Raw genomic sequence first — 13,129 nt, forward strand, 5'->3', positions numbered from 1 at the left:
TTACCTGCGGCAGAGACGGCCAGTCTGAGTGGTAAGCCAATCCTCCTGGCCAGTGACGTACCAGTCCTCGCTACCGACGGCAGTAGGAGCATAAAGGAGATCCCAGGGGTCGACAGACCTCTTGATTTGGAGAAGTCTGTCGTAGTTGCTGCCGAAGAAGGCCTGCTGGAAGTTGGGCTCCATGACATCACCCTCGTTGCCGTAGCCACCGCTGCCAGGAGTAATCTGTCGGAGCCTCTCCATCCAGTCGTGGGTGATCTTGTTGTTGATGGCGGCGACGTCAGCCTTGGGGGTGTCAGGGGCCCAACCGCTGCCGACGATGCCGAACATGATGGCCTCACGCCAGGCGGGGTTGGCCGCGCTGTCGGGGGTACCCGCGGGAGCCTTAGGGTTCATGTTGTACTGGATAAGAGCTGAGCCCTCCTCAACGACACCTCGGATCGTGGCGATGGTCTCGTTGAGCTTAGCCTCGGTGGCCCAGTTGCTCTTGGGGAAGAGACGAGAGGCGGTGTGGAGGTTGGTGTTGCCGACGGTCTCGGTGGGGAAGTGCTGAGTCCAGGCATCGTAGAGGTTGTCGTGCTCGAAAAAGGTGGGGCTGGGGTCGAAGCCGAGAGCCTTCCACTCATCGAGGAGAGGGGTGACGACGGCCTTGAACTGAGCGAGGGTGTAGCCGGGGATCATCCAGGGGTTCATGCTCCACATGAAGCCGGCGCCGGGACCCATGGAGAAGATGGAGGAGTAACCGTAGTTGCCGAGCTCGGCATACTGGGGGAACTTTCGCCAGTAGGCCTCGACGGCGGCCCAGAAGGCCTCGGTGGTGATGTTGGAGCCGGGGCCGGCGGTTATGGAGAAGGTGAGACCGGGGAAGTTGGTCTTGGGGTGAGCCTTGACTGTCATGCCGGTGACGACACCGAAGGTGCCGCCGCCACCACCACGGATGGCCCAGAAGAGGTCCTTGTTGTTGTGCTCGTCGGCGGTGACGAAGCGGCCGCTGGGGAGGACGACGTCGATGCTGAGGACCTGGTCAGAACCGAGGCCGTAGACACCAGACATGGGAGAATGGCCACCGCCAGCAATGTAGCCACCGGTGACACCGACACCCTGCATGAACTTTGTTAGCTCTTATCCCTTAGCGATTTTCGGTTATGTCTTCTGGGGACTTACCTTGCATTCGCCACCGACGGCGGTGACACCATACTTGTTGGCAGCCGCATAGAGCTCGCCGACCTGGACACCGGCGCCGAGCTTGAAGGCAGGACCGCTGTATGAGGGGGTCTTGTAGCTCTCGATGAACTTGATATCCTTGAGATGGTGGGTCCAGATGGAAAGTGCACCAGCACCGGTGGACTTGCCAAGGAAATCGTGACCAGTGTTGTGGACAACGAGGCGGAGGTTCAGGTTACGAGCGAAGTTGATGGCGAGTTGGATCTGACCAACGTTCTTGACCTTGACGACGTACGAGGGGAAGCCTCCAATGGTGCAGGTACCGGTCGCGGCATTCTGGGGAAGACAGGTCTGGCCCTGGTACAAGGGAGACATGACCGAGGTGGGATCCTTGGCACTGGGTTGGGGGTTAGTATCCACGGCTATCGAAGGGGATGCGCCGTGCGGTATAACTTACTGAGTGGCCGACTCGGTCCAGTGGGCAAGGAGCTCCGTGCAGGCAGCAGCGTCGTAATGCGGGTTGTTCTCGTAGCAAACGGCGCCAATGGGGATGGTCTCGATGAGAGCGCCGCCGGTCAAGAGGTCGAATACCTTCCAGGTGAGCTTCGAGGGCCAGAGGAGGTCGCCAGGGAAGGTCTTGCACCTGTCGAACGTGCGCTTGTAGTTGGAGCGCTTGGTAACGGCGGACTCGGTGGCGTCCTCGTCACCGAAGGCGAAGAGGGTAATGTTGGACAGCTCAAGGCTGGTCAGGTTGGCGAGGACATCGTCGGTGAGCTGGAAAGCAGTCGCCTCTTCCTCAATGTTGGCGATCTGCTCCACAGCGGGAGCGACAGTGTCGGCATCGGCAGCTGGATATTGTGTTAGCTTGTTTTGTTTGCCCAGAGAGAACAAGATGGTGCGATGTTGCCAATCGCATCGACGGGACTTACCGACTTCCTCGCCATCGACAACGATGGTCTGCGCGGCCACTAGATTGGCCAGCGGCAAGGCCAACAGCAGGGCCTTGGAAAGGGAAGGCATGGTGAAACTTGGCCCTTCTCCGGGATGCCACTTCACCAGGCAAGAGTGCAGAGGGGTAAGGGGATATAATCTTGGCAAGATAAAAGAAGGGCTTGCCAATGGAGGGAGGTAGGTGTTAAGAGAAGGTGGTGGTGAGGAGAAGGAGCTCTTTCGTTGCTTTTGGGGTGGAAGGAGAGCTCGTCTTAAAAGAACCTCCGATCCATCAATGCGACGAGACGCGAAAGGGGCGAGAGAGCCGAGAAGCTGGTACAGCCGCTGGAACCAGAGGATAGGAGAACCTGGAAAGCTTCTGGAAAGTGGAGACCTCCCGCAACGGCCATGTGGCTCCCCACGAGGCAAGGTCTCTTCGCGTGGGTGTTTTCGTGGAATGTATGGGGTAAAATGGGTCTATCAAATTTGTTTTGGGTCTTTTTTGGCCTGATTGAGGATCTCAGAGGGAAATGACAGCATGCAAGATGGGGCAATAGTCTCGAGAAGAGATGGGGCTCTTTCCCGTTCTGTCGACAGAGGATAGAAGCTCATATGGAGCGAGGAGGGATGATAACAACAAGCTGGGGGCCAGATTTGGTTGCATACGAAGGAGGCACCCAGTGCCGGGTACGCATGAGGTGCGGTCTGCCATCAGTGGAGTACCAAGGCACAGCGAGGACTCTACGAGATTCGTCAATTCCAATCTGCCGCAATTGCTTCAGCAGGGATCGGCTTGAGAAGTGGAGACCTCCCTGGTCAATTCAATGGGTCTGATGGAAATAGCGGGTCGTTGGCGCTCCAGACGGCAAGGAAGAGGCGTCCTTGGGCGCTTGGCATTGCCCATTATCTTCCAGATCCACCGGGACCGCTACGATACAAGGTGGAGAGGCGGGAATTGCGATGAGTGGGGCTTGTCTGCCGGGCAGCTCGCATTCGCTGCACGCACGTGGGAGACAGGATTGCGATTGCGACAATTCCGCCATAGAGAATACGAATACACTACGTAGCGTACGTTGTAACCGAGATTGGGAGCTGGACTTGATAACTTCATCCGTGTTCAGATTGCCCTCATAAAGTAATTGTGTAATTGTGCTCTAGGAGGTGCTGCTGGACGTTTGCCTGAGTCCCCAATACAGGCACTCTCCCGCCTGCTGCAATGCTTCTTCCCACATCTTCGCCGTTAGGATCATGGCCAAGACGTTATCGCGATGGAAATGGTTCCAGCAAATTGGGAAGTGCCTATTCGGGCGAGTCCAAGACGAATTTACGAGGTATGGCTTGCGCTGATGGCGTCTAAAAGTACGCTGCGGCCCGTTTGTAAATGGTCTCACCACAGAATGTTGTCCTCGGGGAGGGTCAGTAATTATTCTCAGAAACGGATGGTGGGATTCCATAGTGAGCGACGGAAATTTCAGGGCACTCATACAAGCTGAACCAGTAAACACCAGTACAGTCGGTCGACACTCTCTGTTGTTGTTCTCAAGCACCACTAAGAAAGCGGGGGCTGTGGTGAAATCACCGACTGCGCGGTTCGGATTATCCACTTTGATCCACTCTGGATACGCTACTTCGTGGCTCTCTCTTGCTGGTGAGTATGGGAGCGTAGACTCCGTGATATTGCTGCTGGCCAGTGGCGGTGAGGTTTAGGACGGCGACGCCACGGATGGAGCCGGTTCATAATCCAGGCAGCATGGCCACAAAAATGACGCAAAGGTAAGTTTCTTTAAACCTCATCTGCTCTGTTTCTTGCAGGTCGCCCCCATACGGCGGAAAGGGAGAGGGGAGGATTTATTTGTCTGGGTAAGCTTGACTGGACCAATGCTCTTTTATAACTTTGCTGGTGTTGAACTTCGGTCCACATCCCCTCATCTTCTCCACTGCTGCCAACGGGTCCTTCTGGCCAAGAAAAGGGAGACGCCACCATGCAAGATTTCCAAATCCTCGGATTCTTCAACAACTTACAAGGATTTAGTGAGTATGTGAGTATTTACTTCCTACTTCTTCCGGGTTGTGCGTTCACGCAAGGGGGAAAACAGAAAAAGAAGAAAAAAAAATGTTCTGCACCAGGAACTGATTGCACCGCCGTCCTACTGCGGTCAAGCTTCACCAAGAAGGGAATGATGCATTTGGATTCGGTTTTGGCTCGCATCAGATCCTTCGTGCTTCGTAATAGCTTCCACTGAGAGTTGACATTATCAATCCATACAACCCCAGCATCCCTCTTTCTAGCACATTCAAGGATGAATGACCCACATGGTCCCCAAAACGCTGGAACCCTAACCCTGGAAAAAAAAAAAAAAAAAAAAAAAAAAAAAAAAGTGCCACAGTATCAGCAGGTGCGGCTGGTGGCTGGCTCCAGGGGCCCCAGGACCCCTCGATGTGGATTTCGTTCCGGGTTTAGATCTCTGGGCGGTCATTACGCCGGGTATGGTTGTATGGAGGATTTGTAAGTTGGACACTGACTTGCAGCGTTGACATCGGAAGAACCGGCCCACTGGTTGATCGTGTCATATTCCACATTCCCCCATACTCATATCCCAATCAATCGGCTCCACCTGTCCAGCTACATGCATGCATGCACCGAATAGACAGGTTCATGCAGGGGAACCAGACGTCAAGCAGCAAGGTTTACTTTCTAGTATTTGAAAACAGCAGAACCCGGTCACTATCCTTCCATCTCTTTGGCTGTATCTCACATCACCTGCATCCAGCTCCATTTTGGCCCCTGTCATGTTGTACCCAGCAGCGAAGCACTCAATTCATATGATAACGGTGCCGTTCGAACATCCCCCGAGTGCCGAATTCTGCCGGTAGTCGGCTCTGGGCACCATCCACGCCGTGTTCGAAATCCGAAATCGCCTTTCGGTGAGAAGACGCTACTTCTGTTCGGTAAGTGTTAGTACACCCCTCTCCCCCGCTCCCTACGACATTTATGCTGTGAATGTTTCCACATCACAACTAAGGAACTTTTTTTTATCCGACCGCGGGCGGCGCGATGGGCTATGAGGTAAAATGGAAAAGATTTACGGATGACAGTGCAAGCCGGATATCAAATGCCCCATCGGAAATACACCGACTCTCTTAGCGTGCTCAAGGAGCTCAAACCAGCACGCCGGCTCATCCATGCGACAAACTAGCGCCGACTTCAGTATCCACCACGCCCCCATGAATGTAACCATCCTCCTCTCTTCGTCCCCAGTCCTTCCAGTCACGAGTCCGCCCATGAAGTCGGTTGTCTGTGATATGAAGAGGACGTAGGAAGCAAGTGAGAAGTCTGTCCTCCGCAGATGGAGCAGACGAAGTAGAGCCCGTGAATCAAGACTCTCGTACCACGGCCTACTAGTAATAGGGATTCTGATTCTACTATGCAGTAGGAGGCAAGGCGGATCCTGTGCAGACATGGAGGAAGCAGTGGATGGTCCGGACAAGCATATAGGGTAATCGGCTAACAGGTCTTGGCTGCATAGATGAAAAATCCTCAATGAGTATAGTCCATGTTAGTAAAATCAAAAGACCCAACAGCGATCACACTCCTCTCCCTTGCCCTTGCCCGGGTGAATGTCTTCTTTCCAGCACCGGTACGGTTCCCGTGATCGGCAATGATATTTCCTCTATTTGTTGAGACTACTGAGCTTATTCTAGTCAAACAGGGGGGGATTCCCAGGGAATCGCGACATTCAGCCCCCAACCCCAAGAGTTCAAGGGGTAGATGACCTCCATGATCTCCTAGTTACAAGTTCGCCAGTGCCACCTTCCAAACAGGCTCCTGAAGGGTGCAGCGCTCTGCCCTCCCTCAAGTTCTCTTCACCCGGCCCTAGTCCAGCCCTTGTCCGAACACTAGGAACAAAATTAGGTGAAAGAGAAGCTAGTCTAGAAGGGTTCCGGGACACTTCCGGCGGTTGACCATCCCTAATCTACTCTCCTCTGCTCTCTGGTGGTGTTTGGATATCGTATCAACCAAGGGATCCGAGGGATAAGGCTCCGGGCACTTGTCTTCATCCATCCACGGAAGTTTTTCTTTCAGCTGGTATCCTTTTAGACTTGGTTTTTTTTTTCCAATTTCGGTACGGATCGTCAGTTCCTGGGCTTTATATCTTAGCCTTATCCCTTTGACGATCCCGCTCCGAGCCGTCCTTGGAGGTCTTCAAATTCAACTCTGACCTTTCCTGGTATACTGGCCTCGAACGCCCGTGGACAACGTCGACTGCCCACCGTCAACTCGGGACTGTTTCGAACTTCGATCTCGATACCATGGCGGCCATCTTGGAGGCGAGGCGTCCGCCTCACCCGGACGTGACGACGATTCCCACTCCGCCGTTGCAACGGACCGCTCTTTTCATCAACTTCTTCTTCCCTGCCTTGGCTGTTGTTGCAGTAGGCCTGCGAGTGTTCTCCAGGGTCAAGTCACGTCAATGGGGCCTCGGTATGCTTTATATCGCGATTCCGATCGTTAATGATGAAGTAGAGTCGCTAATTTTCACTTCTGATCCTAGACGACTGGCTGATCGTTGCCGCATTGGTATGTCGCGACAATGATCCTGGAAGAGATCAACTGGAGACGGTGCTGATAACTTGGATAGATCTTCTCTCTCTTGATGACGGGTCCCTTTTACATGGGTAGGTCCCCATAAGATGAAGATCAGCGATCGTCATGATAGTGGGCCAGAATCTAACCGTAAAAACCCCATCGCAGACATTAAGCTATCATACATCGGATGGAGAATGGAGGATGTGCCCGAATTCGATCCCGCGCCAGGAAAGTGGTGGTTCTACCTCGCCCAGCTCTTCTACAACCCCGTCCTCGCCCTCGTTAAGGCATCGGTTCTCGTCTTCCTCCTACGTCTCGGGTCGCATCAGCGTTGGGTCCGCTGGTTCATCTATGGCCTCAACACCTTTAACGCTCTCCAGGCCATCGCCGTTTTCCTTGTCGCTCTCTTGCAATGTATCCCCATCTCAGCCAACTGGGATGCGGCGGCCATGGCGACGGCTAAATGCGTCGATGTCTCGTTTCACGTTACTATCTCGTGCTTAACCATCTTTACCGATATCTTGGTGTTGATTATTCCTTTCTGGATTTTCTTAGGTCTCAAGATGCCTAAGGCAGCCAAGGTTGCTTTGATGGGTGTTTTCACCCTTGGTATTGCGTAAGTCGATGAGGCGTTATGATCCCCTCCAGCGGAGTTGCTATGTTTTGATTTTGCTAACTAAACGTGCTTTTTTACAGAGTGCTTATCATCGCCATCGTTCGTCTCGTTCAACTCTACAATCTCTTCTACGCGCCACCAGATCCCGATGCGGACCCTTACCATAACATCGGCATCACGCTCAACACGGTCGAAGTCAACCTCGCCATCATCTGTGCTTGTGGTCCCGCCCTCCGACCTCTCTTCCGTGCCTGGCTGCCTACTCTCTTCGGCGGCTCTACGAACAAGTACGGTCTCTCGGGCAAGAAGAACACTCACAATCTCTACGGCGACGGTCGTTCCCATCTCAGCGGTACCCACCGACAAAATATTACTAGCACGGGCCCTAGCATTGCCCTCAAGGGTATGAGGGGAAGCAGGAGCCAGCATACGGAGTGCCGCAGTGTTTCACCCAGTGGATCCGAGGAAGAGATTATGACATATAACGGCATCCTCAGGACTACGCAAGTCAAGCTGCACTACGACAATGATACGCAGAGTGACTTGAAGGCGCCAGGTCCTGCATAATAAAACAGGGGAGATGGTTGCCACACGGGGTGTGGATTTCTTTTGTCTTGGCAGGAGCAGTGTTGGTGGATACTATCAGCGTTGGTGTTTGACTACCCCTGGAAGACTCTAAAAAAGGATGGCGTTGATGCAGCGTATAAAACTATTGGATGAAGTTAACTCCCCATGAAAATTAAATAATATACTATCAGATTTTCTCCACGAGAATCCCCCATACTCTCACTTATCATAAAGCCACCTGAGATGGAGAGGAGGCAGTAGCCGCCTGGTCCCTCTCTAATCGAAGATTTCTAGCGTCAAGATCAGCACTTCCAGCCTCCAAGATGGTGGTCAACAAGGACCCCTTTGTCCCACCCCCCCAGATGAACATAGTTAAACTACAAAGGATAGTGGCAACCATCCTAAAATTCTCCTTTGTCCGGCGGACCCCTTCTCTCTCAGAGCTCCACTAGGGTATGAATTGCTCCTACTTCGTACTGTAAGTGGTAAGTGCTTCGTACTTCGTCGTCCACTCATGGACGCCCCCTTGATCAAGTGCTTCTTGGATGGTGATTCGGGGGGTTCCGTTAGCGTCATTGTCTGTGGGTCTGTGGAGGACCTTGATATTCTACGATGCAGGGTAATCTATGCTTGGGATGGGTCCCTGATTCTCTTCGTCTCTCGTATCCTATCCCCTGCAACGGGCAACTTCAGAGATAAAATGAACATCACCTTTACGAAGTAGTGGCATAGTGTGGTTTCTATGTTAAGGCTAGCCTGTCCCCTTGTTTTGATCGGGGAAAGCTCCCCCATCTCCCAGTGCCGAATTAAAAGATCGCGATAGAGAAGGGTTTTCCTTCTCAACATTTGTCATTGCTTTGCTTTTTCACGGCGCTACTATAAGCACTAACAGAGACTAAGGGGAAACCGGGGATGTTTGCACTACGCTATACTCAATGAAGGGAATGGGACGAACGTCAGCAAATTTTGCCTGGCAATGGCTGGGAGGTTGGAGAGGAAACCACCAGGGGCGACAACGATTCCTTTCCTCGCTCCCTTCTTCGCTAACCTTGGAAACGGGCGTTACGATTCCAATTTCCTTTATGACTCAGTAAGTTTTCGGCACTTGCTAATTGGCTTGCCTTCATTCGCAGATAGGGTTTTACATTGTCTTTCAGACTCAACGGGCGGGCGTCCCAAGCTGCCACCTGTCTCTTCGGAAAAAAATACCGAGTCTAATCAACGACAGTGCTTCCTCCAGTCAGTGCGCTTCCGGCCCCTCACCTCCTTTCTGCGCTGCCCGTTCCGAGAGCCCGTCACGGGAAGAGAGCAGAAAACCGGGGACACTTTGAAAACTAGGGGGCGAGCAAATTGAGCTCCGGCTCGACATTTCTCATCATATGAAAGAAGAGGCAATGGTTCACGAGGCAATTAGAGATTTCAATGAAGCTATTTCCGAAACGGCCCTAACATGGCAATTGCTTGGCAGGCTAACCGTCGTGTTCCTCGAGAGCACGACGGCGCTTTTCTTCTCCTCTCCAGAGGGGAACTTCTTCTGGCTCCTGAGGGATATTTGTGTTTATGCGCGATGTGGAGCCGGCTCAGTTTCCAGCCAGGATCCAGAGATATCTCCACTCACTAGTCTGTTGTCTTGATATTCCCCCTATTCCCCAGATCCTGGTAAGCACTAGACTCGTCTAGGAATCTCGGACAACTTGAGTTCACCTGGCCGGCACATTATACGTCCGATCTCCGATCTCCGGGACTTGTCAAAAATGGATTCAGTTTCGCTATAAACTGCTGGGTTGGTGAATTTCCAAGCAAGTCCCAGGACGTCGACCTGTCTCTCTAGCTATCAATACGCATTTGCGTATACCTGTAATCCTTCGGGCACTTGAATCTTCCCGAAACAACTAACATGTCCTAACGAGTGGTGAAATTGGGGTAGGGTTACAATTAATAGCGGTTGAGGCAGCTCCTTCTAAAGGGCTACACGGAAGCTCCGGAAATGGTGAAAGTGAGATCATTGGTCAGTGTTGTTGGAGAATAGACTCATGGAACTCAGGCCAACCGGTGAAGGAGATCTTAAAATGGGGTCTTTCAATGGCTTCCAGTCATGCTCAGTCGAAAGCGAGCTTCTGGCGCCCAAGGGGAGTCTCCACGCCTGGCTGAGATACTGTAGCTTCCATGACACGGACGGTAGAGTGTTAGCTATGTGATAGGAGTGCAGCGACAGTACATTTCAAGCGGCTCAAGAGTACGGATGGTAATACGGAGCCTCTGTTATAACCTCGACCTCGACGGTACTTTTCCACCAGGGGAAGTGAAACCATGCGGAAAGAAATATCATCCCCAGTCGATATATGAATTGGCATGCAACTTGTGAGGAATATCTTCCGATTGTCCTCGTTAATCCAGCAGTATACCCTCTTGGTTGACCGAGCTAAGCCTCACAACCTCTTTAGATCTGCGCTCCAGAAGGAGTAGCTGCCACCATGAGCCAAGGTTTCCGAGTATATGGTGACCCGCCCATGCTGCTGGGTAAAGGGTAGAGTGCCGGCTGTCTGGTATCGCCCTATTTAGATACCCATCCTAAATTCCAATACAACGCTCGGCTGCACACTACATGTATGACAGAGATCTCATGAATATGAATGGGTATGACGTTGGAGTGGGACCGATCCTGACAACTAGCATGCATTGTGATAGCGGGCCTACGACGTAAGGCGTGAATATCCCAGTATTTATAAAGCCTGATAGCTGCTAGTGAGGTTATTGATTCTGCTTGCACAGTTTGCTACGGACGAGGCACTACCCATTACCCAGAGCTTACAGATGATTCGCGTGAACGATAGAATACGTCCCGCCGCCGGAAGATACGAGACCAAAATGCCACAGCTGGAACAGCGATTTTGCCCTCGGTCTCAATTTCAACCATCTTCAAGGTATATCTGCGCGGTCTTAACGGGGTTGTGGATTTAGACCGAGGCCGTGGGCCACTTTCCCCTCATCTTCATACTTGCGCATTAATGGTTTCATCAGAGTTACGACCTTCACTGAGTCGTTGGACGATGGCCATTAGTATTCACAGAAGCAGTAACACACGGTCCCAGGAAACATTGTGAGTCTGGATCGATGATTGTGGATCAGGGGAAGTATTTCGTGAAGCCCTTCCCTCTCACTATCCCTCGATGATGTATCCCATGGATAGTGGCGATATAAGTTAGGACTCTCCCATCTAATGCTCCCCCCAACACTGCTTTGCCTCTGGCCAGCACTCTATTTTTAAGACATACCCTCATCGGCCGTACTGGTCCCCTCCCATTTCCCGACCTGTAGGTCCACAGGTACAAGGATGAGGTTCTGGGGCATGGGGTTGTTCCTCCATCACGTGGGACCTTTCAATTGCCTCCCTCTCTTCCTGGGCTATGGTGTCGCAGTTAACTCCTATGACTCTTGATCATGAACAGGGCTTAATTCAATGTGCCCGTCCTACCTCGTTGTGGGCCCGAGCTGGCTCTTCTAGTTTTCATAGGGTCTCCAGGAGACGCATTCTCCATGACGGGAGCCTGTTCTTTCGGACCTGTCCGCCGGACGTTGCCGCTTTCCTGGGCCTGGCCTTCTGGAGCACTCTGGTCAATATTTTCGGACAGCACATCGTTAGTCTGCCGAGACGAGTATTTCGACATTTTGAAGATTACGGGCAATCGATTGTCCAAAGGGATTTGGTTTCAGGATAGATAGATAGATACAAGGTGCGGGTTTATTTTATCAAGTGACTTCTTCAAGTTTCAAGTACATCTAATTTATACATCGAAGCTTCCATCAGTGATGGTCAGAACATTTCATGGACGAAGTGTACTCTTTCTGCTCACACCACCCCAATTCTCCATCACTCCAACCCTGGAAGGCCAAAGTTATGACGTATACAAACCTTATCCTTTCTCTCTCAAGGCCCGCGAAGAATTCTGCCACGGCTAAACATCGATTGATATTGATATGATTGAAAGCCGATCAAGGGCGCCTCTGAGCGGGCGCAATCTAGCAATAGCCTTATTTATGTTGATGGTTTAGAAAAGAGGTCGAAGAAAACAAAATCAATATCGTCATTTCAGCCTAGATCCTAGTTCGCACTCTATTGATCGAAGCCAATCGAGCCTTTTTTTTTTTCTTTTTTTTTTTTTTTCTCTAAACATAATCGGCTTACTTTCAATCAATTCATTCTCGTTGCTGTTCCGAACGGGTGGAACGGAAATTAAAAAAGAGGCAAAAAAGAAGCGAGCGACGCAAGACTCGAACTTGCAACCTTTGCTTGGTGCTCTGAATAGGAGAGCAACGCGCTACCATTGCGCCAGCCGCCCAGCTTTCAGTGACTGGATGGTTACCACTCGCTGCAGATTCTGGGTGATACAGGGTTGTTTGAGCTCTAGCACTGTCGGAGTGGATTGAGGATACCCCACAGGTTCACTGCCTTGTTCTTACCTGCCGCGAAGAAGAATATGTCCGTGCATCGCTCTGACATGACTCTCCACGAACATAACCATACATTCTCCATCGAAGGCGTTGTCAAGATCTTGTTAATTAGTTGGTATCGGTACTCGCTATTGCTTCCCATTACTCTACTAGAATTGCATCGCAAAGAATTTCGATATTCGAATACATTGATCGATAAGGACCGTGTCTTTTCTTTCGCTTTCTTTGGCAACAGTATGTCTAGACATTCCTACATTAATACCGAGACGTTCAAGGATTTGGTCATGCTGATCTATCGCTTCTCTCCAGTTCATCTCGGTCATCTCTACTTAGTACACTAGCCTGCTAGTTTTATATTTCCCCATGCCTTCGAGTAGTCGCGAGATTTCCGCTCCTTTGCGAGACGGCCTCTTTGAATGCTTCGATTCTATCACTCGCCTAGTCCAGCCCGACCAGCAGCGAAAATTAATCCTTGTTGGCGGAGCGGCGAGTACTGCGCACTCGGCGACGTAGTACACCGAGGATGTGGACATCGCAGGGCCCCCAGATGTGCTGGTCACCATCCTAGAGGCAGTGGACGCCTCGCCTGATCGATTCGGCCTCGAGCCAGACGGAGGGATTACATTCGACTGCTCTGGCGGGTTTCGAATTCGCGCCGATCTCATCCAAGTAGGCGGCGAGGATGGCTTCATCGATGAGATACGTCAAGCGGAGCCATTCTTGAATGGCTCAGTAGCATCGAAGCCGGACCTGTTAATACTCAGGGCCGCGACAGTGGTAGAGAGGAGAAGGGTTAGAGACATCGAAGACTT

At 51.8% G+C, this 13,129-nt stretch overlaps 2 protein-coding genes across 2 annotated transcripts; one reads left to right on the forward strand and one right to left on the reverse strand.

Annotated features, from left to right (window-relative positions):
- Positions 1 to 2,184, reverse strand: SAPIO_CDS0365 (uncharacterized protein; the record flags this gene model as incomplete). Its single annotated transcript, XM_016783168.1, has 4 exons — positions 1 to 1,101; positions 1,165 to 1,561; positions 1,622 to 2,012; positions 2,094 to 2,184. The coding sequence occupies 4 exons, from the start codon at positions 2,182 to 2,184 to the stop codon at positions 1 to 3; spliced, it is 1,980 nt and encodes a 659-aa protein (XP_016646368.1).
- Positions 2,185 to 6,405: 4,221 nt separating this feature from the next.
- Positions 6,406 to 7,865, forward strand: SAPIO_CDS0366 (uncharacterized protein; the record flags this gene model as incomplete). The annotated part of the gene is made up of 5 exons (XM_016783169.1): positions 6,406 to 6,577; positions 6,648 to 6,673; positions 6,735 to 6,771; positions 6,848 to 7,298; positions 7,379 to 7,865. The coding sequence occupies 5 exons, from the start codon at positions 6,406 to 6,408 to the stop codon at positions 7,863 to 7,865; spliced, it is 1,173 nt and encodes a 390-aa protein (XP_016646369.1).
- Positions 7,866 to 13,129: the final 5,264 nt, after the last annotated feature.

Source organism: Scedosporium apiospermum (assembly GCF_000732125.1).
Source record: "Scedosporium apiospermum strain IHEM 14462 chromosome Unknown SEQ_SAPIO_0022, whole genome shotgun sequence".
NCBI classification, from domain to species: Eukaryota; Fungi; Ascomycota; class Sordariomycetes; order Microascales; family Microascaceae; genus Scedosporium; species Scedosporium apiospermum.